Here is a 25,220-nt window from a genome sequence, read left to right on the forward strand (position 1 = left end):
GTACATTTATACGAGCTGCTCCACGTCTGCACATCTGTCTCCTCGCTCTCATCTTAACTGTAGAAAAGTAATTTCTGGAGATGACAACTTTTAGTGTCTTATCAAATCTGAAAAATAAATTAAACCTAAAACAGCAGTCAAAAGGCATCTCTGTTACAACCCTGAATGAGACTGTAGTTTTATATAATACGCTGTTCTTTTGACTAATGTTTGCTAAATATGGTACAAGTGAATGTAGGACAACATTTAAGTTTTTTATTATTATTATTATTATTATTATTACTGAATTTACTGTTATTTTTTTGTCTGTCTTAAAGGTGAACTGGGTAAACTGCACTGCATTAAACGTAACTGTCTAGCATTTATTTATTGCAGGTGTTAAATATTTACATGTCCCTTTTAGATTAATTTAAAGTACAGGTATTTGTTGTTTTGTTTGTTTCATATGTTCTGTCCTATAACCACAACCACATCCACGTAGCCACAAGCCATGAAGATAGTGTATTTTTCATTTTCTCTATTTGTAACTCTGAAAATTCAAACTTTATACAGTATTTTCTCGCTTCTCATCCAACTATTTTTCCTGTGTTTGCTCTGTGCAGCTGCTGTCTCAGGCTAACATGCGCTTCGTGGAGTGCTTCAGCGCACACAAAGACTGTAACAAGGAGAAGAACCGCAACTCCTCCGTGGTTCCCTGTGAGTGGAGTGTCTTCATATTAACCATAGCGCTCTCTGTAGGCTGCGGTTTTCTGCATACAAGGTCACGGTCTACGCTCAGGGCTGTAAAAGACACTGCATATCTCTGAACTCGGAGGTTTTCTAGCAGAATCAAGTGGGCTTTGCAGAGACGCTGTTACAAGGCCTTTCAGGTTAAAAGCATAATTTAAATGGTTTATGGATGCTCACACCAACAATATTCATAAGTTTGAAAAGAGCTCTCCTGCAATCAGAAATCTTAAACCAGTATATTTGATGTCATTTGAGGAAAAACTCCCACTAAAAGAATTAAAATGTTTGTTAAATGTTATGATAAAATTGTTTAAACTAAAGCGGTAATTGGCCAAAAGTTAAGACCGACTGCAGAATTGTCACAGTAATTACTATATTCACTTATTTCATCATATGCTCAATGAACATATACTGTACCTTTCTTTGCACTTTGGGGGGGGGGGGATTGTACTTGTATAATAACATCAGTGGTAGTTGCTCAAATAATTAATCAAATAGTTTCTAGAAGTAACTGCTCAAGCGTTTAATTCAGCTATTTATTCACGTATTTGTACAATATGTTTAATTTAGTTAAAGGGTTTACTGGGATTATCCTGCTTTAAGGTCATTGTGTCAATAGTATCAATATATTTTTTGTGATATTTGCCTGAAGAAATAGATCACGTCTCAAAATTTGTTAGCATGATCAAATCTAGGCAAAAAATGAACAAACGTCTTTATGTGAAGTTTAAACTAGTCAAAACAGAAAGAGAAGGTCAAATTGTCAACACTAAAAACTGGATCAGAGCATCTCCCCAATTATTTTAGCTCCTAGGGGATCTTTCTTGTATTTATATTTTGTTACAAGAAAGGAGCAGGAGTGCACTTGGTATAGTATTCTATATAAGGGGTATAAACTATGTCCAACAGGTATATATTTTGGTATATATTATGCTTTAACTGTATTAAATTTGTATATTTTTAAGGCGTTAATTGTTCCTTTAATATTGCCTATTAGTGTTGGTAAAGCATTAATTAAATTTTCTAACAATAGCTCTTTTGTATGCCACCTTAATCCTCTGCCCTTTTCCTTTTTCCAGTCTAAATCTTTAAGGGCTATTCCAAAATTAGAAACCATTTCCATAATCCTATAAGTTAATCTTTCTGTGCGTCCTCGGCTCTAACCCTGGTCGGGGGGAAAAATGAGATACTTGTTTCTATAGCAACAGCAGGAGCAGTAATGAATGTGTGCATTATCAGCAGAACAATATCGAGGAAGGCCGGCACGAGCTTTTTTCAATCTGTGCGTCTCTCCACAGCGGAGCGAGCCAGGGTCGGACTCACCACTCTGCCCGGAATGAAAGGAACCGATTACATTAATGCCTCCTACATAATGGTACTGTGCTCCTGCCATTTCCTGCTATTACATACTGTAGGCCCCGTTACCCATCTGTCACTAACCCCTGACCTTTCACATCACAGGGATACTACAGGAGTAATGAGTTCATAATTACCCAGCATCCTTTGCCCCACACCACAACAGACTTTTGGAGAATGATTTGGGACCATAATGCTCAGATTATTGTAATGCTGCCTGACAACCAAGGACTGGTATGTAAATGGATCTGGTTAATTTCATTTTATTACCAACTTTAAATATGTTTGTTTTGTTATTATTATTATTATTTTTTTCAATTATTATGCTAGTCCGCTGATTTAAAGTGTATGTCTAAAATGTGTGTGTTTGATTGGTTTTGCTGATGTGTTTGATTGGTTTTGATGATGAAAATTGAATTACAATTACTGTAATAGTCAAGTAGTCATGATTATTCAGATTTTTTTATTTATTTATTTTTATTATTATGTGTCTTGGGCAAATGGACATCTTTTCTCTTTGCATAGCCTAGGCAGCCACAATCGAGATCAATCAACACAATGATACAAGAGACAAGGAAAAAATAAACAAAAACAGACAAGCAAAACAAACAAAAACAGACAAGCAAAACACACACACACAAAAAAAGAGTATCTCCGATTGCCCAAAAAGGAGTGGGAAGAAGAAAACTTATTTAATCCCACCCCCTCTGTTATTATTTCTTAAATTTAGCATACTTTACTTCCTTTTCATGATTCAGATTTGTCAGCTCTATCAAATATAAATAGTATTAGTATCGCAGGTAGTTCACAGTCTGATTCCATATTTATCAAAATGTGAAAAGAACTGCCCTATTATAATATAAATGAAGCGCACCTTTTTCTTTTAGGCGGAGGATGAGTTTGTGTATTGGCCCAGCCGTGAGGAGGCCATGAACTGCATTGCCTTCACTGTCACTTTGATCAGCAAAGACAGACTGTGCCTGTCCAACGAGGAGCAGATCATCATCCACGACTTCATCCTGGAGGCCACACAGGTAAGAGGTCCGCCCACTAAAGGTGCGTTATGTCATTTTTCAGGAGATGGGTCTGCCGCCTGCTTGCGTCCATGGAGGTGTTATTGCTTTGCCTGTAATGTTCCACAGTATGGCATTAAATATCTCTCTCCATGGACGCAAACAAGTGATTAATGGAGAGGTGACGCCGCTCACTGTAAGAATATATGTATGTATTTTTAAGGTATTTTTAAGCTATAAAAACGTTCTTAAAATAAAATAAATGGAAGCTGTATACACTTTTTGCCATACTGTAGAACATACCTGGTAAAGCAGTAACATCGCCATGGAAACGGGCAGAAAAGTTACACAGTGAACTTTTAACCCCCATAATTTCCGTGTTTATCTTTTTCGTAAATTGCTTTTGATACGTTTTACAGGACGATTATGTGTTGGAGGTCAGACATTTCCAATGCCCCAAATGGCCAAACCCGGACGCTCCGCTTAGCAGCACATTTGAGCTCATCAGTGTCATCAAAGAGGAGGCCATGACACGGGACGGTCCAACCATTGTACACGATGAGTAAGTGAATTCTCTAGGGCAGTTTGGGTAATGATGAGTAGTGAAAAGCACATATGTCAAGAAAGAACCCAGTGTATGCTCGATATTATATACACTTACCATGGTATTACCTGGTATTGGGTCGTCCGTCACTAATGTTGGGAACCGCTAAATACTCTGCCATGCATATTTATTTATTCATTCATTTAATTACATCATCATTTCATAGGTAGTTGTTGTTGAGGTTATTTTACTTGACTGTCTTGTTGAATGGCCGTAGCAGAATAAAATGAGTGTGAAATTTTAAATACCGTATTTTATCAGTTACTAAAATCAACATTAGCCTAATCAGTATTAGCCTGTGTGTAATTGTGCACAAGCCCTAGTTTTAGTTAATGTACTTTCTCCCAGTGCTGCTCAGTGATTAGTGGCAGCATCAGCATGTTGTCTTCATTACGGGATGCCCTGACAATTATTGCTCCATTTAAACCACCAGGCTGCTTTCTGCTGTAATTTACCACACAGCACATACACACTGAGATGCTAATCTGTGTTTTATTGTAGGGGTTAAACTTTTGACATTTTGTGACAAGACTATGAGTACATTGCTGTCCAGAGGTGATGTCTTCATTCGTCTTTAGAGCAACACAAGCTTACAACATATGGTCTACGTTTTTATGATGATATTAAAGAACATTTGTAACTTATAGCTACTTTAGAGCTATTCATGGGTTTCAGCTTCCGGTTATTAGGTGATGTTTCGCCTCTTTCTTTAATTTCTATAGCAACAACTACATTTTCATAACTCTGAAACCCATGGATAAGTTATTTTCCTCACATCTTCTCTGCAGAGCCTCCACAGTCAGTGTTTGTCGGTCAGGCGCTTAAGGCTTTAGCAGTAGTAAACAGTCATGATCCCTGTCTGCCTCCCCTCACCCCCGAGAAGACAATCAGCAGCTTCGCAATATTCCAAACCTCACATACTAATAATAGATGTAGCCCAGCCCTACTTATGAGCTCTTTATACTAGTCCGAAATCTGGATAAAAAGAAATACATGTGCAAATCATTGCATATTTGGGACCCAATGTTTTTTTTTGCTTGAATGACTCCAGAAGGCCCAGAGAATAAATGAGATTTCCTAACGGTGTTGCAGGTACGGGGCTGTGTCTGCAGGGATGCTGTGTGCCCTCACTACTCTGTCACAGCAGCTTGAGAATGAGGGCGTGGTGGACATCTATCAGGTCGCAAAGATGATCAACCTCATGAGACCGGGCGTCTTCACTGATATAGTAAGACTTCACCCTTTCGCGGCTTTACAATGCACAACTAGGAACTCAAATGTTGTAGTTCTTTTCAAGGTTTTTTGCATAGTTAATAATAATTGAAAGGATTTGGATTTTGTACTTCTTTTTAAAACATTTTTTTACTTAACTATACTTACTCAGTTCACTTAAATTTAAGTACATTTTTTCTGTATATATATAATTGTTATAATCTATTGAAGTATTTTTTTTATATAATAATAATCCAGTGACAAATGTACGTCATGGTGTACTAATTATAAATAAAAGTTTTGGGGAAAATGTAAAATCAATCAGCAAATTGTCGTGGCGTACTCGGAATAAGGTCCATCACACAACTGACAACCATTGAAGGAAAACACAAATGAAAAGAATGTGACAGAGGGTTTCATAAGCTCTTACCCATAATCTTTATCCTACTAAATATTCTTGTCACAGCGGGTACAGAATACATATGTACGTTTCAATGACTTTTAATGACTTTGGTAATACACATCCATAGGCTGTAGTAAAGCAGAACTTGTGAGACGTGTTGGTTCATTATAAAAATCTATCTGACTATTTTTACATGTTGTTAACTTTGAACTCTGTTTCGATGTTAGATGTTTTAGTGCCTTGAGCTGCAGATTTCATCCTGTACCGTGGCACAAAAACAAGTAGATTTGCATCAAAAGTTGTTTGCTCTTTCTGTACGAATCTCACTAAACAAGCAACCCAAAGCAGTATCTTTATTGATCTGCGACTCCACTGCTGAATAATGATGTTTCTGTGCACAGGAGCAGTACCAGTACCTATACAAAGCCATGCTGAGTCTGGTGAGCCACAGGGAGAATGGTCTGAGCGCGCTGCACATGGACACTAATGGACTGGTGGTGATGGCCGACGAGTCTGACCCTGCCGAAAGCATGGAGTCCCTCGTCTAAGGACACTCGCACTTAAATTTGTATAAAAAATACAATGACTTTTGGAGGCCTTTTTTGCCAGACTATTGATTAAAACAAATAACCTTATTACTTTTATACTGATGAAGTTTTTTGATATTTATGTTTATTTTCGTCCTTTAATTCTTTGTCTTAAGCATTACCCTGCTGAGCGTTTGCACCTGTTTTAAGTTGATTGACCGAGGATGAAGCCGCTTTGTCCAGTTTGCACTATACTATCAGTGTTACTGCCTAAAAAAAAACAGTCGTCGTGGCAACGGATCTGGGTTCATGACCCCAAAGTGACAAACCCAGAGACGCACGAGAACCACAGGAGGACCATTTTAATCTAACCACACTTCAGCACTACAGCCCGCCGCATGCAGTCAGTCACAGCCACTCCGCCTTTGTCACATGAAGAATATTGGTCACTATATATAATTGATATATTGTCCAAAACTCTCACTACTGTCTTGTAAAACTTGTACTTATTATTATTGCTTATTTTACGTGTTACTACATATAATGTGAACATTTATTGCTTTTGCAGGGATTTATGTATATTGTTATATTGTTTTGTAATATATATAATATCTATTATATCCAGCCAGTGTATCTTTTCTTTGTAGTTTTATCAGTTTGTCCACTGACTTTTGTATCTCATTATAAATATATCTAATTACGTTGTTTTATTTGCCCCAGTTACTAACCTCAACAGTCAATGATCATCTATTTACACGGTGCAGTGCCTGTGCAAAGTCTTGCCTCATAGTGTCTGTACAAAATTATAAACGTCATGCCATTAGAATCGACTAGAAATCACCTGCCTGTTCTCACCAAGCAATCACATTAATCCAAATACTGATATGTGCCCTTTTCTGCTCCTGATGTGAAGTCTAGACCCAATGTTTTAAACCAGTTTTGACGCAGCAGCTGAAGTGTTATGGCTCACTGTCTTTTGGAACTGCCACACTGTTGCTGTTTGAGGCTCTTGAATATTTATGAATATTTACAAAATGACTAAATAAGGTCTTGCGTGATAAGTCTCCCGCTCTCGTTTACTGCTGTGCCATATGTTTGAAAATGGTGGTGGAACAGCCCAGTGCCTTGTCTGTGTTCATTGATGGTGCTTACTTTTTTGCCAAAAATCATACCTATTTACACTTTAAGTTACACAGTTAAATTTAATTATCTCTGGATTATGAAAACCCATTATGAGCTGAGCAGATTGGCCAAGGAGGGGCTGCTCACTTTGCACAGGCACTGCTGCTATTTCTCGGGTTTATGCTTTATTTGTAACCAAAGATGTGGTTATGTGGTCTATTTATCAGCTACAATTGAACATGGTTCAGTATATTAGTGCAGATATTGGAAGCGTGAGTGCATTGGGTTTTGTTGAATATGTTTAGACTCAAAGTCTGTATCCACACTAACCTTAAACATTCCTTTGGCACCTATACTATGTTATTGTCCACCTTGTATTGGATTTATTTTATCCTCACAGTTACTCCCACTTCTTTGCAGTAAACATTGGTTGCTTTGTATGACTTTTGTGCATTCTTGTATATCTCTGTGCGGTGGCTTTACCTGTACATTTCTGCTTTTATTAGTTTCTATTTTTATATGAAGCAGTTGTTTGTAAAGTGGACCTTAACAGAATGTACCTTGTCCACAGTTCTTTTAGATCAACCACCCAAATGACTCCACAGGTTTCCAGTACTTGAGCCAGGTTCAAAGTCTATTTTGTAATGAATATGTACATGTTTTCTCCTTAATATCTCCTGTTTCTATGACATTACAATTGGAGACATTACAGTTGTTCATATGAGGATGGTAAATGCCATATAATGCTGTGCTAGTGTTATTTGAGAGGTTATTTGTACTGCTGTACATGAAATAAAGGGTTTGGATGCGTCATGGTATTGGCGATGCAGTGGATCTCTTCTGCCTCCAGTCTGTTGTTCTGGTGCCCCCTACTGGCAGCAAACATAAATGAGAGGATACACATGTACAATAATTTTATTTAGAGGCCACAGCTCTTGCATATTACAACTGTTGGCTTTTCATAAGGCAAAAGCAAGAATGAATGGACCAGCTAATTGACACAGAAAACAGAAAGCATTTGGGGAGGGCAGGAACCCACAAGCATGCAGCGATGGCTCAGAATGCAATGTACAGCATTTTATATTTATATATATTTATATCATATATACAAAACAACAGTGAGACCCAAACAAATGCCAGACATCTCATTCTACACAATTACAGAACAAAGACAGACCAACTTTTTTCAATAAAAAAAATTATTTTGCTCTTTTCTCTGTAAAAGTGCAACTCAATTAAAATAGAACCTGCTCCAAGGCCTTTAATGTTGAAATAAAAATAGAATCTCCTGTTATCAAAATGGAGCTATGAGAATATTGCATCTCTATAGAACTGTATGTCAGTGTCTAATTGGAGGTGGAGATGAGCACAGAGCGCAGACACATGGTACAAACTTACTGTTGATGTTGAACAGTAGACAACAGTTTATCTGCGACAGCCTTCAACAAATACAGAGGTTTTATTTTCAGTTTGAAGCAGTTGGCATTCACTTAAAACAGACAAGACAAAGAAAAGGGTCCACACACTCATCTTCACGACAATGTACCATAATGAATGTAGATACGACAAAGTAGCGCCATATAGGTTTGCATTGGACAGGGACACACCTATTAATCTCACTCAACATTGTCAAACAAATGTTTCTCCATATTGCTTAGTAACACATAGAAATGAATTTAGAAATGAATGAATCAAAGATAGGTGCTATCTTTATCATGACACAGCTAAACTGCCAATCATATTATTTTTTACATTTTTATTTCCTCAGTATAAGTACTATTTTTTATAGTTATTAGTTCCTTCATAGGCATTTCGAGCTGACAAAGAGGTCCTAGAGTGGCTATCTGAGTTGGTACATGCATCGGTAACCAGGCTAAAGTCAAAAGTGAGGGGTGTTTGAGGGTGGGGTCAGGGCTGTGTCTAGTCCTCTTCGTCCTCCTCATCGCTGTCCTTCATGGAGATGCCCTGCATGCCCCCCTCCCGCACTGACGCAGACGCCTCCTCCACTGTGAGCCGGTTACGCACTGTGTCATACATCTTACTGTTCAGAGTGGAGTCCAGTACGCCCTGCAGGCGGAAGTCCCGGTACTTTTTCTGCACATAAAAATTACACATTTGATCATAATGGCTTATTTGGGTCGTGTGCTTAATGACAATGCGTTGGTTTACGTAGGGCTTTTTGCACTCAGATATGGCACGCAAGTCATATGTGCCCTGGGGCTCAGTGACATGAGTTGTGGCTTTCAATCTGCACCAAAGGCCTCTATTTCTAATCATTCACACTCCATATTCATAGGCAGAGACAGTATCTTGCTTGCTGAAAAAAGTTTTCTCACTGGTTGAAAGAATCCAGAATGGTTGTTTTGCATGGCCTTTGCTTAAAAGAAACAAAAATAATAATTTCCCTTGCGCACTCTCCCAGTTACTCGTAGTTACCTTGGTGATCCGGATGAGTATCTTGAGTTGGTAGACGTGCAGCTGTTGGTCCATGCGTTCGGTCAGCCAGGTGCCCAGGAGGTTCATGGTGGCAGTGTACCATTGCTGCAACATAAACAGACACTCTCCAGCTAAACACTCACTCACACACAGGACATGGAGACAGGCTGCTGCCTTTGGGCCTATACATACTGAGAGTACTGGGGTTTTATGGGTTAGTTTAGGGGAAGATATCAGGAAGCCTAAAGAAATCCTGACAGGTTTTGGGATGACGTGGAAAACCATATGGCGTACTGCTAGGATCATGTCCAGAAACACGAGTGTTTGGGAAGAAGAAAAATCCACATTCTGCATCCAAAATTAACATGAACCTTTTTTTTTTTTTTTTTCTTATCTATTATTTTAGGTCATTAATCAAATTATAAAATATATACAGTTGTTTTTGTTTGTGAGAATGTGAATATAATATTTTAGACCGAAGAACCTTCGAGCAAAACCCACACCACTAATTTTGACCAGGTTTGCTTCTTATTGTGATTATTATTTGACCAGGGCCTCTCATGCCTGATACAGCTCAGCTCCTCTGCCTAAATAAAACATCCGCGTGTAGCACTGGGACTGCACCTGTGGGAGTTCACAAACTTCTCCAGAGTTTGAGATGTCACTGTTTACTTCTCTAAGCATGCACAAAGACACACACACTAGAACACTCCCCATACACACACACACACACCTTTACTGTACTGCAAAGAGCTAGAGAGAAGAGGGATTTTAGCAACTTAGAAAAATACAACATCTCAATATCAAGGGGGAACCAACATACAGTTAAAATACACTGATCAGGCAAAACATTATGGCATCATGATTATACAGAGGAGTTATCTTTGGATCAATGCCAAAATGACGGCGTGATAATGTTCTGCCTGAAAGGTGTATGTGTTAACTTGTGATTACTTAAGTCCTAAGATGATGGTGAAAACTTATATAAATCACTTATTACTAAAATAACTTTGATCTTATTTATAATGTAGGCTTATTGAAACTATGTGGTAAAGATGGAAAACCTCTACTAGGGATAGAAATGATACTCTAGTTTTGACAAAAGTTATTCAGCAAAAGAAAAATAGAATGAGTGAGTAAATGCGTGTTAGCAGGCAGGGAGCAGCGGTGCTATTTTCTTGTATTGGTCCTGTTTAAGTACATTAGCACAGGGGGTAGTGGGCTAGCTTTCCCCAGGCTAAAAATGTATTTATCATCTAATCGATTATTAAGTTACAAGAGAACAGCACCGTCAAACGTCTTGGAGAAGAAACATACGTTGTCAAACTCGAAGAAAATAAGTCAACTTTTAACTTGTGAGTAGGCAGGAATGCAAATAAGATATTCAGGCCCAAATGTATTATTCAAGGTCATTTAGTTTTTGTGTTGTAGTTTTTATGGTTGTTTTATTTGGAGCTTGGTTGATGCCTGTCCACTTCACAGTCGAGTTGAGCATGCAGTGCATGCAGACCTGGCAGGTGGGTGGAGGCAGAATACGTGCGGAAGGAGGAAAAAAACACCTGCATGAAAGAACCTCCCAAACAAACACACAACTGCAGGAAGAGTGTCTCAGGCATTTGTGATGGTTCATGTCATCAAATCATTTTACTTCATATTGTCTCAAGTATCACACTTTTGGCCACTATTCCCACTGTGACAAAAGCTTTTTGTGAACAACACTGAATTGTTCAAAGATCTGCACTTCTACCTCTCACCTTCAGACATGATTTGTACTTTTTGGCCTTTCTTTGGAAATTCTAGACTCTGTGCATTATTGAATGTTTTGGTCCAATTACTTAAACTCATAAATTACACTTTCCAGTGCTTTCTTACTCTTACCTTAGTAATTATATGGATCACTACTGTTTTCTACCATTTCTACTATTTTGTACTCGCTGATATGAGGCATGAGGATCTCACAGCCCAAAGTAGGTGTGGCACAAACAAAGCACAGATGGAAGAGACACTTTTGCTGCAGTCTTGCGTCTGAATGGATGGCATCCTCACACAGGCAGGAAACACTGCTCTATGTTCAGTATGTACAAAATGCTCTGAGGAGGAGGGTCATGCTAAGAGATGTACACAGGAAGATTATCTGACTCTAAAACTCATGCCGACCAACATAATGTGAGAAAACAACGCAACGCAACACTAGAGATAAGTGCCACTTTTTGAATAGAGGAGGCAGCAGGAATGGAGTTAATAAGAACAGAATCAAGAAGATTCAAACCAGTGAAAGAAAGATAGACCAGGAAGAGCCTTATGCAACATTGAGTGCAACATTTAGTCGGCATGCACATGGAGTGATGGATTCAAATGAAATCCTAGAAGCAAACGGATTGTTGAACATGTCTAAACCTGACACACCGACAAGTATTTCTCAGAAGTTACATGACAGTGCGGACGAGGTATTTTGGGGAGAAGCAAAATGACAGGAGTGGACCTTCTAGACATACAATAAGCACCATAGACAAGAGTCCTGACTCGGACACAGTGAAATCTGTCTGACCCCAGTGCAGAAGACAAACATCCAACCAAACACAGCATCTTCAGACACACAGAAGCAAGTCTGACAAAGGAGACCTGGATCTGTGCAGGTCCTTCATGAACATGAGGCACAAACATCACAGCAGTAAGTGCAGTGTCACACATGGAGGACACATTCATGTGGATGTATCCAACAGGATTATGGGGGAGAAGACAGTGCTCTCTTGACCCTCTGTCTGGGTGGTTCCCAGCCTCAGCTCACTGGAGCTAACTCAGACTTTGTTCCCTTATTGTACCTGGCGACAATGTAAAAACTCTTACTTCAATACATTTGAGTGCATTAGGCAAATATTTGTAGGAATTGAAATGGGTTATCACGGTTTGGGTGCTCAAAAGTGATTTACCCTTAAAATATTAATAATTATTTAATAATAATTAATAAATAAGAGCCTGTTCTCAGTTCATAAGGGAACCATAGTCTGTAGCGCTGGTTGGGAACCACAGTGATGACAGAGGGTATACAACATGTCAGCCTCTCTGTTAGTATCAGGAGGGTCCAGCAGTGTGTTTGGCCCCAGCATTTAGAGGAGATGCGCAAATAGCCTGGGTGCTACACTGTGGACGGTGGCACTCTCCTGGAGGCTGCCATGTTTTCTGTATACACGTGTGAAAGCACAGAGTAGTGTGGTACATGTAGTGCACTATCAGAGCTTCTATGGACAATTATTCTGTTCTTTCCAGAAAGCACTGCTTGTGATAATCCTTTCTGAGGATGCTTTTATGGACTCTTTGTAAATAAAAGTCATTACTTTTTGAATACACAAAGGCCCAAAAGCACTGTGGCAATGTACAACAGTAATGCAGAGGGCAGCAGCTGAGAGCTGAGAGAGACAGACAGAGAAAGACAGAAGAAGTAGAGCTCACAGAAACATGTCCTGCTCAAAATGGGACTTATCCCTCTCTGCCCAGTTTGTTTTGCCACATTTTGGATGGCCCCTCCCCTTTGTGTGAGGAGGAGAAGGCATCTACTTACATCAAATAACCTTTCTATATACACCTCCTCATTGACCTTATCACGAAGCATATCCTGAGAGTGGCGCACAAAGGTCACATAGCCGTCAGCCACGTCCATCCCGGGCTTCTGTAGACCAAACACAAAGGGTCAATCACACAGTGCCTCATGAAGCTCATGTATTAAACAGACAGACAGGGTTAGACCAGAGCACCATGCTGTGCCACACTGAGCCTGACCCAACAGGAGACTTACAGGTACTTCCACATATTTAGAGGCAGCTTTCACCTGAAATCATATAAGAATAGAGGTTTACAAACAAATTATGAAAAATACATTATGAAATGATTGTTTAGCAACAGACTGAGCTGTATAGTGTAATCTGAAGTATCACCGTAAAGGACAGGAATGAGGAGAAGAGTGTTCCTTCATCATATCTAGAAATCTTTGCCAGAACGCCCTCCAGTATTGCCACAAACTGAAAGTGAAACAAAACACGACTTCTTTAACTATCCACTAAAAAGGTAACAGTCAGTAATGTTTGTTTGACATTCAGACCTTAGCGACCAGAAGCTGGATCATGTCCTTCACACTTTCTTCAATCAGCTCGTCAATTTGAGAGTGGAACTGTTTCTGCAAAAGCAAGACACAGCTTATGACAATGTTGAATGGGTTTGTGACTTTGAAAAAATGTAAAATATCAGAATGTCCTTTAACTACTACAAAGTTATTAAAAGAAACAGTAAAATAACAGTAAATACAGAAGAGACATTGAACTGAGCACGAGAGGTGTATCACTCACTCCAATAATATAACATTTTAATTCATCAAGTAATATTGTTAATATATGATTGACTTGACAGCGCTGCATTAATGGCTGCATCTGTTTCCAAACAAAAAACATTTTGGAGAAATGTGAAAGAGGGCTCCTCTGTTGACTACTGTGACATAGGGTCTCCCGTACCTCCTGGCCCATCTCCATGGCACACAGTTTGGCAGATTGGTCCTTGGCATCCACCATCACATTGAACATGGTGCATAATGTGGGAGAGATGCGGAAATCTGTGGACTTGCTGCTTTTTGCCAGCTTCGACTCAAAGGCCATCCTGGTGCTGCAACGTGAATGTGAAATATTTATGTCCACTGTGCTATGAAATATGCATTCCCCCTTTGCCTCCGCTGCCTTGGAGCATAGTTACTGTTGTGCTGGATTATTTTGTTTGTCCTAGCACGACTCACCGTTTGACGCAGTTCTCGATCATGTTGCTGGACATGAGCTTAATGCGACTCTCCAGGTGCTTGGCGAATTCCTCCTCTGGCCAGTGCAGGTCTCTAATGAAAGTCTGCAGGGCATCCAGCTTCCAGAAGAGGTCCTCAGATGTTCCAGAGCCGTTACTATTGGCAACAACACACACATTATGTCAGAAAATGTCTTTCATAAAAAGCACTAAGAGCATGGCAGGGGAGGTGGTGTTAGGTGTAACTCCCACCATAAACTGACTGGTTGATTCAATGCTTTGGTTGACAGTCAGTGTATGGGTGAATGGGAGCAGGCAGAGTGGAACAATAACCATGCTGAGTCGTATGGTTATTGTTATGAGGTGTGAAGTGGCCACATGCAGGTAAGTCACTGCAGCTCCAGTCACAGAGTGTCAAGACAAGAGGGAAATAGTGAATGGAACAGTGAGGGAGGGCATGTAAGACTGAAATGTATAATAATCTTTTTCATTTTATATCTATTTTTAAAATTGAACTTATAATATTACAAGCCATCTCTCATTATCCATGTCTCCAAAGTAGTGGGGTCACCTGAAAACTTTACTAAACCATGCACTTTTGGACATCCTGACTAGCGCTGATTGGGTTGAGGCACTAGTCGTAACATTTCCAACCACTCCAATCAAAGCGCTATCAGGAAAGTCAAAGAATGAGTCTATAGCCGTTCGATTTTAAGCACAGGAGATACACAACTGCAGTGAATTGAAGTCCCTAAATGTTTGTCTGTATCTCCGCACAGCATGCAAGTTGAGGCAAATGAGTGCGATTCAGTCACTCATTTCCAAACCCCATCTAGTCTATAGCACCTCTCAGAGAGTCCTTGGCATGAAGACGTGTGCTATATAATGGTTCACACATGCTGCGCCGAGACATGTTCTGTAATTTACTCAATCTCAATGTTCAGTGTGCATTTTTGGGGACATCTTCATACCAAGTCTCTGAAAGCTTATTTCTCAAGTGAACTAGTAGTGAATACACACTCAGAGTCATATATAGCAGCCATCCAAGACGGGGTAGAAAAGCTAGGCATTTGTGGAAGGTTAACTGATAGTCCAGCTACTGGCACTGGCAGATTTGGTACTTTGGGAATTTGGAGGTTCACATTTGGTAGGTTCACATTGGGCAGATTACTTGTTAAACTCCTGCAGAAAAAGACAGACAAAAAGAAAAATATAAAGAATCCATAACAGTGGCATGAGAGCGGCACAAAGCCATGTAAACATCCATTACAAAGGAAAAGTCTGAAAGAAAGAGATGTCGCAGACAGTAAGAGAGACAAAAACATGTTATACATAGAAGTACATAGTTCAATAGGCTGAACACAGATGAATACACATATAATATTCGATGAGGTAGCAAGCAAATGCAAAACAGATATTTCAAACTGGCATCTCGCCTAATCAATCTAATAATTATACTAGTGATTGAAAATGCAAAAGGAAAAACAGTGAAAAAGCAACAACAAATAAATCATAATGTCAACACTGGAGGCCATTTGTATCTGGCAACACGTCAAAAGAACAAACATTATGAAGGTTAGTTCACGCAACAGAAACAACAGAAATACTGGCCTGACCCCAATGTGTCGGGAAAACGTATAATAAAAACATTAGTCAAAGCTATTTTAAAACAAAACAACCTATTTCTTCTTATTGCTGAAGAAGAAAATAGGTTATCGAGATCTCTGCTCTGTTTCTCACGCCTCCATGCAGTCGGCCTGTCATAGCAGAACAAAAGGCCCAGGTCTCCAGACAGTCTACGGCTGAGCTACAATCTACAGGCTCCTTACTTGACGGGCTCCCAGGACTCGCGGTCAAAGCCCTTGTGAATAGACTGTGCGATGGAGGACTCCATCAAATCCACATATCTAACCACCAGGGGGGCGTACAGGTCCTGCAGGTGCTTGTGGAACTTTCCGTTGCACAGATGGTCTGAAGAGGGAGAGTGGAAAAAGCATTTGTTAAACATTACAAAGATCAGAGCTCAAAACAAGGTCATACAGGCTTTAAAGTACTGCTTTTAAGTGCAAATGGATATGCATTTGTTTGACTTTGAGAATGTGGGGAATATTATTAATTGGTCTCTGTAGAAAATACAATGCTCAAGGATGCTGCATTGTAGCAACTGCATTTGTTTTAATGAGAAAAAAATGTATATTATAGTATATAGAAACAAAAAACATGTGTATTGATTACATGCTCAAACTTATCCATTTAATATTGTTAAATCATACAAGAAACTATATTTAAATACAGGTTTGCTGTGCTCCTGCAGTGTGTTTGAGTGAACAGTAGGGGGCTCACAGTCTGTCCGCAGGTAGTCGTTGAGCAGCTGAAAGAGGGGGAAACTGTCCCAGCTCTCAGGTGACTGGATCTCCAGAGCGGCGTCCATGTCGATGGCATAGAGGGCCAGGAAGTTCTCTGCATGTTCTACCATCAAGTCTGTCCACCAGGCAAAGGCCTACAGGGATACAGGAACAGGTGAGAGCACAGGTGAGCCAGGTGAGGGGCACCAGAAGGGAGCGCTGTTTCAGGAAAGTTAAATAATGGGGTGTTCATATAAGGTCAAAAAATATGTTTGTGTTTAAGTGTGTGTATTCTGTGGGGCTGTAGTTCTTTAGCCATTTAGTCCAGTGATTGGTCAATCATGTCTTATTCAACCTAAATTTTCATTAGCCAACTAATTATTGGATTGGCATTATTAAGGATTTTTATGGACAACAGCAAAGAGGAAAAAGTATGAAGCAAATTAGCTGGAGATTTGAAAATTAATTGTGAATTATGTACAAAGAAGCAATTTACCAGTACATTTCTTGGTCAAATTTACAGTCAAATCACAGAGGTAACTGCAGAGATAGCTTTGAGATCTTTCACTAATTCCACACCCTCCTTTTAGTCGACTAATCAATGGACAGAGCACCTCAAAAATGTCTTTAGTTGATTACAGCCACTGGTATTCTGAAAATGAATACTGTGAAGCTGTGGTACTCAATATATTCTTTTAAAGGAGGAGGAGCAGCCTGTGTAGACCCATTGCCCATGAGTAAATGTATCTCTTAAATCCACAGCTCGTATTGATTGGGACCCTGAGGAGGGATTATGGGTAACTCACTGTTCTGCTGCATGTGTAATATGAGAATCGCAGTGTGCTTGTATGTTCAGTTTTAGACTAGCTTCTCTCATGCAAATGCTCCATGCTTTTGTCTGACTTTTAAGAGACCAGGCTAGTATCATTCACATCGCTGCCAAACTCTGCATCTAACACTGATGTGAATGTAAGTCATGCACATTTAATAAGGCACGCCAAAGACTGCAGCACATAGCATCATTTCTATAGTGTGTCAGCTCCAATTAACAAAGTGTTGAGATTCAGCTGACTGTATCCTGGCACAGTCACGGCCTCTTCACCCTTTAAACTACAGCAGGTGCTTTGCAGGCAGTCTCGGCTTGGCTGCTGTGCATATCACTCATGTTGCCAAGTTCAATAATCCAAATGTAATCTATTTGAATGGTGCTGCATGCGCATACTAGCATTTTATTTATTTTATCTATCGGGCAGGCCCAAGTCAGTAAATAAAGATACTGTGAAAAGTTCAACGTGGTAGTAGTTCAACGTAGGGTTTTAATATTACAATTTTTGCATTTGAAGTGATTTGCATTTGAATTAAACAGAAAAACAAAACAGAAAGCGAATTATATTTTGTTTCTACTTTGCCCACTATCACTAATTATGTGTCTTTAATTAATCTGCACTTGTATAGGCCCAAAAGGAAATTCTAATACATTTTCTCATATCTGCATTTTTGTTTTGAACTACTACTATTTTCCACAATATTTGAATTTATTGAAACGTGCCTTTTAACTTTTGTGTCAAGCCATCACAAACTGTTACTTACCTCTCTACTTACCCTCTCGAGACAAACAAACATATTCAAAACAATATACAGTTGAAAATACAGGCAGCAAACAAAGCTCTTTTCTCCATCACATTTAAGGAGTGATTCTATGACAGGGGTCAAAATGGACCAGAAAGGGGGCAAAGGTCACGTCAACCTTTGATAAGGGAAACACATTCAGGAACCTAACCCAGTGTTCAGCCATAAACACTCAACAGTGCTGTTTCAAGGCAATAGTGTCATATAGGAAGCAGTCTGTAGGGGGCAGTACTGATGCTTGGGGAAGGGGCATGACATCATAACTCCATCTATGGGACATGCACAGAGCATTTAGGGCGGGACAACTTCACTACATACCTCTTTTCCCTGCTGGGATAGTCACCAATCATATGACAGTGAAAACAACAAGAAAACGTACAAAACAAATATGTATTTTTGAGGCAATACGCGGAACAGGGATTATAAACTCGGACAGCAGAGACTGATGGAGGAAAAGCCAGGGGAGGTAATGTTTGAACAAGGGCGGACTGTGAAATTAATCGTCAGGATGGAGGAGGGAGAAGAAATGTTTATGGAGGATCAAACTTTGGTTCACATGAGCAAACGTCAGAATAAATCTCGGCTTGGCATGCTTGAAGAGAAACCGTTTTTATGGCCTGATGGACATGCTTTATGGTCACAATTATGTTGGTGCAAGCTACAGTGCCTTTTCTATTTCTTCAAGTTTGTCTCAGTCCTACTCCTACACGAGCACCCAGCCCATTACTATAGTATCTAACAGTGTCTATGGGTTCAATTTCAACTCTAGAGGGTGGTCTTTAGCAGTAGTGGCGCAACATGCCATTCAGGAGGGGTCGTGATGCGGGCAAGAGGAAAAAAAGAAACAAAAATACTGTACCGATTGATCTGCAGAACTTGTGACTGCCGCCTGTCAAGCATATTCAAAAAGATAGAATAAATCTGCTTTATCTGGGAGCAAACTGGATAAGCTTAAATCTACACATGCTCATCACGCTTACTCCTACAAGGGGTGACAAGGGGGAGCAAAGGGGAGTACAAACCCAGTTCCAGTATTTTATTTATGATATAACAAAAATGTATTCAGTGTACTAGCAATTTAGCAGCAAAATCGAAAGTAGCAACAAAAAATAAGATGAGAAAGGTCAGAAAATTGAAAGGTTTCTCTAACTCTTCTTCTTTTTTCACAGGTAATAAAAATAAGTTAACCTAATATGTTATGAATAAAATTTGTTGATTTTCTTTAATAGGGCCCAATGCATATAGACTTGGGTTTGCAGTTTCCTGGTAAACATGATAAACAGGTCACACTTATTCTAATTGTCTAGCATGGATTAACCTGTGCTCTCCCTCACCTCTTCTTCCACACAACCCTCTGAACTTTTCCTTCTTCATATCTTTAAAAACACACAGTGCCATCTCCCTGGGCTTTCAGTGGCTTATGTAACAGCGCTCCTGAGCTCTGAACTGTAATCAGGGCACAGAACTGCACACGTGTTTTCATGCAGAAGCAAATTTACATTCTTTGCACAAACACATTGGCTCATTTTAGCACGGTCGGCTTCACACCAATTACAGCCTCTCCTAAATTAAATTATTTTTTTTTCTAAGTTAGCTGTAGATGAAAGCAGCTTTATTTATAGTACAGGTTGATGGTAATAATAATAATAATAAGGCTAACTGGGTAGAATGCGATAAGAGTTGGGGAGAGAGGGGAAGGGTGCGTCGACAGGGAGGGGGCGGGCTCACTCACCTCCGCGTGGTGTTCCTGGTTCTGCTGGAGGACTTCTATGACTAACTCCGCCAGGCGAATAGTTTCCTCCAGCTTTTTGGCAGGCGTGACTAAGCGGCCTGCGTTCTCTGAGACAAAAGGATGAGGGTGAGGGACGAGCAGTTAGTCAAGCACACAGAAGGATTTCCAGGGGGATTTGTTTAACTATTCTAACTCTAGATTTAATTATCTAATAACAACATCACAGCACCTACACTGTGACGTCTAGCTATGACAAACCCCAGTGTTATATCAGTAAAGTAGTGTATTGTAGTAACATAGAATAGGTCTAAGAAGGCAGGCACAGAAATAGTGGCATTGAAATGAAGATGCAAAGAGTACATGCAGAAAATGGTAGCGCATTAAATTAGCTATAAACTGCATGATGTGTGAATATATATGCTAACTATATTACTTTTTTAACTCAACATTATGCAACATTTCTGGTTTAGGGCCATCTACTTACCTCCAAAGAGATATCATTGCTTTGCCTATGTATGGCATTAAATTAGATGCTTCTCACAGTAAGAATGCATCATTTTCACTGTATTTTTCATTAAAAATACTCACAGAGAAGTAACATTACCATGGAGACAAACTGGTGCTGGACTCATCACTAGAAAATTTACATACTGCACCTACTATATATTTGGTTTGTTTATTTTAAGGACTATAATAATTAATACGGTAAAAAATAAATAGCTTAGACATTAAATTGAATCCCTCTGACAGGCTGGCCAGTGAACCTACGCCGCAGACTTACAGAGAATTAGTAATACTATACTACGATATGTGCAGTAATTTAGTAATGTAGGTACTGAGAATTCCTCCTTCGTATTCTGTGTGAGTTAGTTGCCAAATCAAGCTCTAAAGGAAAGCTTTTTGCTGACAGAATGTGTTATGACACAGCTGAACGTGAAGATGATTTACCAGATCGTAAAGCTTTGCAAAATGGCAGATGTGTGACTTGGACATGGACATGAGACCAGATGGCCACACACATCTCAAATCAAAAGCACAAATATACATAACTCTACATGAAACAGTAACTGCTCTGGCATCAAATCTTTTCATTATTTTTGTAAGGGGCCTGTGAATGCTTTGGTTAGCTTGGGTATTTTTGATAGCATCTGTCATACATAATAAATAGCAAAGCATCTGTTGTAATATTTTTAGATAAATATTTCACATATACTTTGAGTTATGAGTTTAGAAAAGTATTTGTAATTCTTTTGAGCCATGAATTACAATACTATACAAAAACATGGGTGCATTTCCAAATATTGATATGAATTACACTACAACACATTTTTTTGTGATTCTTGAATGGCCTGCTTTAATATGCTCTCCTTCTGTGACTAAAGCAACACTATGTAACTTTTTATAACTGTGCTGTAAAAGCAAAGTGGGAAATAACATCAATATATTGTTTTGGTTTTTTTTTTTTTACCAAAATCCTTTCGATTCTTCACATTTGGTTAAGATGTGCAAACCATGTCTTTGTTATAGACTTTATATTTATATGTTATAGATTTTATACTGTACGTCTCCATATGTGCTGAAATAAAAACTTGCATAGTGTTGCTTTAAGTTTTAACATAACAAAATACTAGTAGTAATTGTACTTTATAATCAAGATCAGTGCAGTTCTATGTATGGCTTGTTTTGTTGTAACATTCTTGCCAATAATATTTCAGCTTTTCAGGTCCTTTTAAATGATAAATACAAACAATCTACTACATAAATATTGTAGTGTTAGGAAAGCTTGAAGCATGACAAACAGTCTGTGTACTGTATAGGTTAAGTGTAGCCTATATTTTATCTGAAGCATGCATATACAATAGTTTTCTAGCAGTTATGTCTGATAATCTCTATGTATTCTGTAGATTAATACATAAATGTGTGCTTGGGGCTAAACCACAAACTAAACATGGCTTCACCTGGATCCTTTTGATCCTTTTGACCTTTCTCAACTTCAGCGATGGACAGGAGGGAGAGAAAAGATAAAGAGGAGAGGTTTAGCATTAGCACGCGCTAAGGTTCTCTGTCAGGTTACTGGGGATTCACTGAGATCTGCTGGGGCCGCTCTCTGATCCGGGGACAGTGGGGTTTCTAGGCAACAGACAACAAACATCACACAACAACATACAATCAAAACAGCGCCTGTGAAAAGTCAAATTAAAAAAGATGATCACAAACATAAACAAAGAAGCTCGAACTTATCCAAATACACAGGAGACACACGGAAAGCTGTCGGCATCAGACGAGACATTGCGTGGTTTCAAAAATAACACCTATACTGTCTTTCTATGTGGTCAAATTGTTTTCATTGTAGAAATACTGTACATCCTACCTGCCGGGCACAACACGCCACTGACACATGAACCGAACCAAATGACTGAAGGAGATCACAATGTAAGCAATGTAAAAATGCATTCAAGTCAAAGTAATATGGGAACCCAAAACAAAACCAAAAAGCTTACAGACATGCTCACTCGTGTCCACTGATTGACTAGTGCTGCTTCTGAACAGTCTCACCCCGGCCATTCACTCCCACAAACAAAGAGGCTGATGTTTACAAATACTGTATGTCGCAGTTTGAAAAGAGAAAAGTTGGGATATGAAGTGAGCTGGAAGGTAAAAAATGTAAAAGAAAGTTTTGAGGTTGAGAAGGTTCATGGACGCAAAGATGGAGGTACTCACGGATGGTTAAATCCATCACTTGAGACGCCAAGCAGAAGACAGGGTGCTCAAACATTTCCCTCTTTTTGCCTACAAAAAAGGATGGGACCGTGCAAGAGGAAGCTCGGGTCAGACATGGGAAGGCTACAAGCGAGAGGGATTATGGGAAGTGGAGTTCAGGAGGCACCTAGTAAAGTGGCCTCACAGTGACAGTGGGAATCATTGGAAAAGATACTAAAGTCCTTAGTATCTTTAGCACCCTGAGAGATTTAATAAGACATCCAGAAATGTCTTTGGATCATTTAATGTGTTATCCATGCTGTCATGTTATGTGTCAAAGCACATGCAAGCGGTGCAGGGAGGCTGTCTGTTGCTTTAAATCCCAGTGTTTCTTTAGTTAGTTTGGGAGGGAAGCAACGTGTGCAAGAGGGAAGTGAAGGAGAGATCTTGAGATAGAGGTGAAGAGAGAAAGAGATTGTCCAAAGGGCGAAAGGGGGTCCAGTCACCTAATGTCTAAAAGGGCCAGAGACACAGCTGGAGTCCATATAGTCACAATGACAGATCAGCACATCAATCAACAGATTTCAGGGCTTTGGATTTGAATGCATTTTTACTCACACACCTCTACACAAAAGCCAACTTGACCTACAGAACAGCACAGAGCTAAAGTGGGCCTGAAACAAAGGAGAAAGTTATTGGACTGAGAGACAAAAGGACCCACACACTGTCACAGGTCATTTGGGATATGGACACAAATATACCATATGCCAAGTGAGCTCACTGCGTGCTCAGAAAGAAATCATGACAACAAGAAGTCACTTAAGAATTACACAAATTATCAACCATGAAATAATAACGTCAACTTATGGGCAGTTACGTTACACTCTGAGGCACATTCAAACACCTATGTATGTTATTTACCTTCAATTTTGGCGTAGTCTTTAATCCGCTGGTAGTTGAGTTGTGCTGCCTGCTCCAAACATTTGCGGATTACTCCTTTCACTTCCTCCGGAGGGACTGGGGTCACTATGTCTTTCATCAGGACCTGCAGACACAGTTAAAGGGTTTGGCATTTTTCATCCTCTCATTAGTCATGTTAAAGTATATTCTTAATCTACACACCCGCTCTAGCAAAGATAAAGTTGCCTTCAGTGCCCCCTCTGGACGACCGAAGGGGAAAAAATATCTACAAGAAAGGCCAAAGTTAGGTCAAGAAATGTTGAGTGACTCGGGGCTGTAAGATGTGAGTGATTGGCTAATCACCTGAAATTTACAATCTGGTTTTCCAAAATCACACGCAACCGTTCCTTGATGTCTTCAAAACGCTCCTTCTCGTCCACAATGACTGTGCTGAGCCCATCGGGCCTGTGGAGATCACACCACACATTGAAGGAAGCACACGTCCTGCTGAACTTTCACTTATGCAATTTGGTCTGAGTCTGATAAGAGCAATGAGCTGCGAGCTTTAGGCTCCACAGGAGCACATGGTGATGAGAGCTCTTAGTAGAAAATCAGAAAATAGGACTTGGGCTCACCTTTTAGGCACTTGAAAGAAAGGAAATTTGAGCTCCTTTCTCTTTCTAAACTTGAACATGCGTGTCGGTAATGTGGCAGTGCTGGGGTCTGGACTTGGGCTGCTCTTTGGGGACTGGAGAGCCTCATAGCCCAGCGGCCCCCAGTAGCTGCCCTCTCTGACTTTTACAGACGCATGGGAGGATGAATAATATGGAAAGTAAGAAACTATGTCAACAAAGGACAAAGAGAAAAGAAAACAAAATGATAGAAACAAAAGTATATAGAAATATGCAACTGATTAAAAACATAACACAAAAGCAACACAAAATACCAACATAAAAACAGAACACAAATCACACAAATTAAACCAGTGAATAATGAGGCAGGATGAGAGTTTGTTTTGAGGTCACTGCTTCTACTCTCTTTTAGATCATAGTTCATTGTCCTAGCTCTGTGGGCTGATTTGTGAGCAGAGTGAGTGCATTTGTCAGAGGTTTGTGCACACCTGTTCCCATGGACATGGGATGCACAGAAAGCAAAGCTGTAGTGCAGCAGAGTGGGGTCGATGATGGCCCCCTTCTCTGCCCTCTCCAGCAGGTCCCGCAGGTAGCACAGGTGTCTGTGGCAGCCTCGCACCCCGTTCCTGGCACAGTACTCATCCAGGACAAATACCTGGCCTGGACTGAACCATCCCTGCAGAAAAGAGGCTTTCATTTTAAGAGTAGCTTATCCATAAAAAGCAGGACAGGAGCAGGGTCTTACCAAACAGCAGAAGGTGTCGTTGAGTCTGTGGTCCAATGTGAGCCGCTGCACCATCTCAAAAAGGGAGGCGTGGTCAAAGCTACAGGGGTTAGCCGAGATAAACTCATCCATGCCATGTTTCTGAGCTCTGTCAGCATCTATCCGGCCAACGGCACAGGGAGAAGCACACGGTTCAGAGGACAGCCATGAGTGGGGCCAGACAGTTCATCACAGCACAAACAGGGGGAGCTATTTGGCTACTTCTAAGGGCAAATTATAAACACAGCTTAAATTGTCAACTTGCATTGTGTCAAGCCAGCGTAAAGAGATTGGATAGCTACAACTATGCTACAGGGGACAACTGCTTGGACACTATGTGC

General features: G+C 39.9%; 2 protein-coding genes across 9 annotated transcripts in view; one reads left to right on the forward strand and one right to left on the reverse strand.

Moving 5' to 3' along the window:
- The window catches only part of ca16b (carbonic anhydrase XVI b), a 125,023-nt gene extending 117,239 nt beyond the window's left edge, over positions 1 to 7,784 (forward strand). Inside the window, exons 23-29 of the mRNA XM_033965958.2 lie at positions 603 to 696; positions 2,028 to 2,104; positions 2,191 to 2,319; positions 2,973 to 3,119; positions 3,518 to 3,660; positions 4,795 to 4,930; positions 5,719 to 7,784. Coding sequence (XP_033821849.1) covers positions 603 to 696; positions 2,028 to 2,104; positions 2,191 to 2,319; positions 2,973 to 3,119; positions 3,518 to 3,660; positions 4,795 to 4,930; positions 5,719 to 5,865 — 873 coding nt within the window. The 3' untranslated portion in view covers positions 5,866 to 7,784. The remainder of the gene's footprint in view (positions 1 to 602; positions 697 to 2,027; positions 2,105 to 2,190; positions 2,320 to 2,972; positions 3,120 to 3,517; positions 3,661 to 4,794; positions 4,931 to 5,718) is intronic.
- An 82-nt stretch (positions 7,785 to 7,866) lies between these two features.
- cadpsb (Ca2+-dependent activator protein for secretion b) overlaps positions 7,867 to 25,220 on the reverse strand; it is a 57,641-nt gene continuing 40,287 nt past the window's right edge. Inside the window, exons 12-31 of one of the 8 annotated variants that reach the window (XM_055221956.1) lie at positions 24,862 to 24,998; positions 24,605 to 24,792; positions 23,848 to 23,949; positions 23,707 to 23,770; positions 23,506 to 23,629; positions 22,606 to 22,674; positions 21,843 to 21,875; positions 19,885 to 19,991; positions 19,012 to 19,041; positions 16,522 to 16,678; positions 16,008 to 16,149; positions 15,199 to 15,360; positions 14,180 to 14,335; positions 13,905 to 14,052; positions 13,499 to 13,573; positions 13,335 to 13,418; positions 13,196 to 13,228; positions 12,962 to 13,069; positions 9,403 to 9,507; positions 7,875 to 9,060 (exon numbers count right to left, since the gene is read on the reverse strand). In XM_055221956.1, coding sequence (XP_055077931.1) covers positions 8,887 to 9,060; positions 9,403 to 9,507; positions 12,962 to 13,069; positions 13,196 to 13,228; positions 13,335 to 13,418; positions 13,499 to 13,573; positions 13,905 to 14,052; positions 14,180 to 14,335; positions 15,199 to 15,360; positions 16,008 to 16,149; positions 16,522 to 16,678; positions 19,012 to 19,041; positions 19,885 to 19,991; positions 21,843 to 21,875; positions 22,606 to 22,674; positions 23,506 to 23,629; positions 23,707 to 23,770; positions 23,848 to 23,949; positions 24,605 to 24,792; positions 24,862 to 24,998 — 2,198 coding nt within the window. In that variant the 3' untranslated portion in view covers positions 7,875 to 8,886. Of the gene's footprint in view, positions 9,061 to 9,402; positions 9,508 to 12,961; positions 13,070 to 13,195; positions 13,229 to 13,334; positions 13,419 to 13,498; positions 13,574 to 13,904; positions 14,053 to 14,179; positions 14,336 to 15,198; positions 15,361 to 16,007; positions 16,150 to 16,521; positions 16,679 to 19,011; positions 19,042 to 19,884; positions 19,992 to 21,842; positions 21,876 to 22,605; positions 22,675 to 23,505; positions 23,630 to 23,706; positions 23,771 to 23,847; positions 23,950 to 24,604; positions 24,793 to 24,861; positions 24,999 to 25,220 lie in introns of all 8 variants that reach the window. The other 7 variants (XM_055221951.1, XM_033966083.2, XM_055221952.1 and 4 more) reach the window with 7 other exon arrangements.

Source organism: Periophthalmus magnuspinnatus, chromosome 5 (genome assembly GCF_009829125.3).
Source record: "Periophthalmus magnuspinnatus isolate fPerMag1 chromosome 5, fPerMag1.2.pri, whole genome shotgun sequence".
Taxonomy (NCBI): domain Eukaryota; kingdom Metazoa; phylum Chordata; class Actinopteri; order Gobiiformes; family Gobiidae; genus Periophthalmus; species Periophthalmus magnuspinnatus.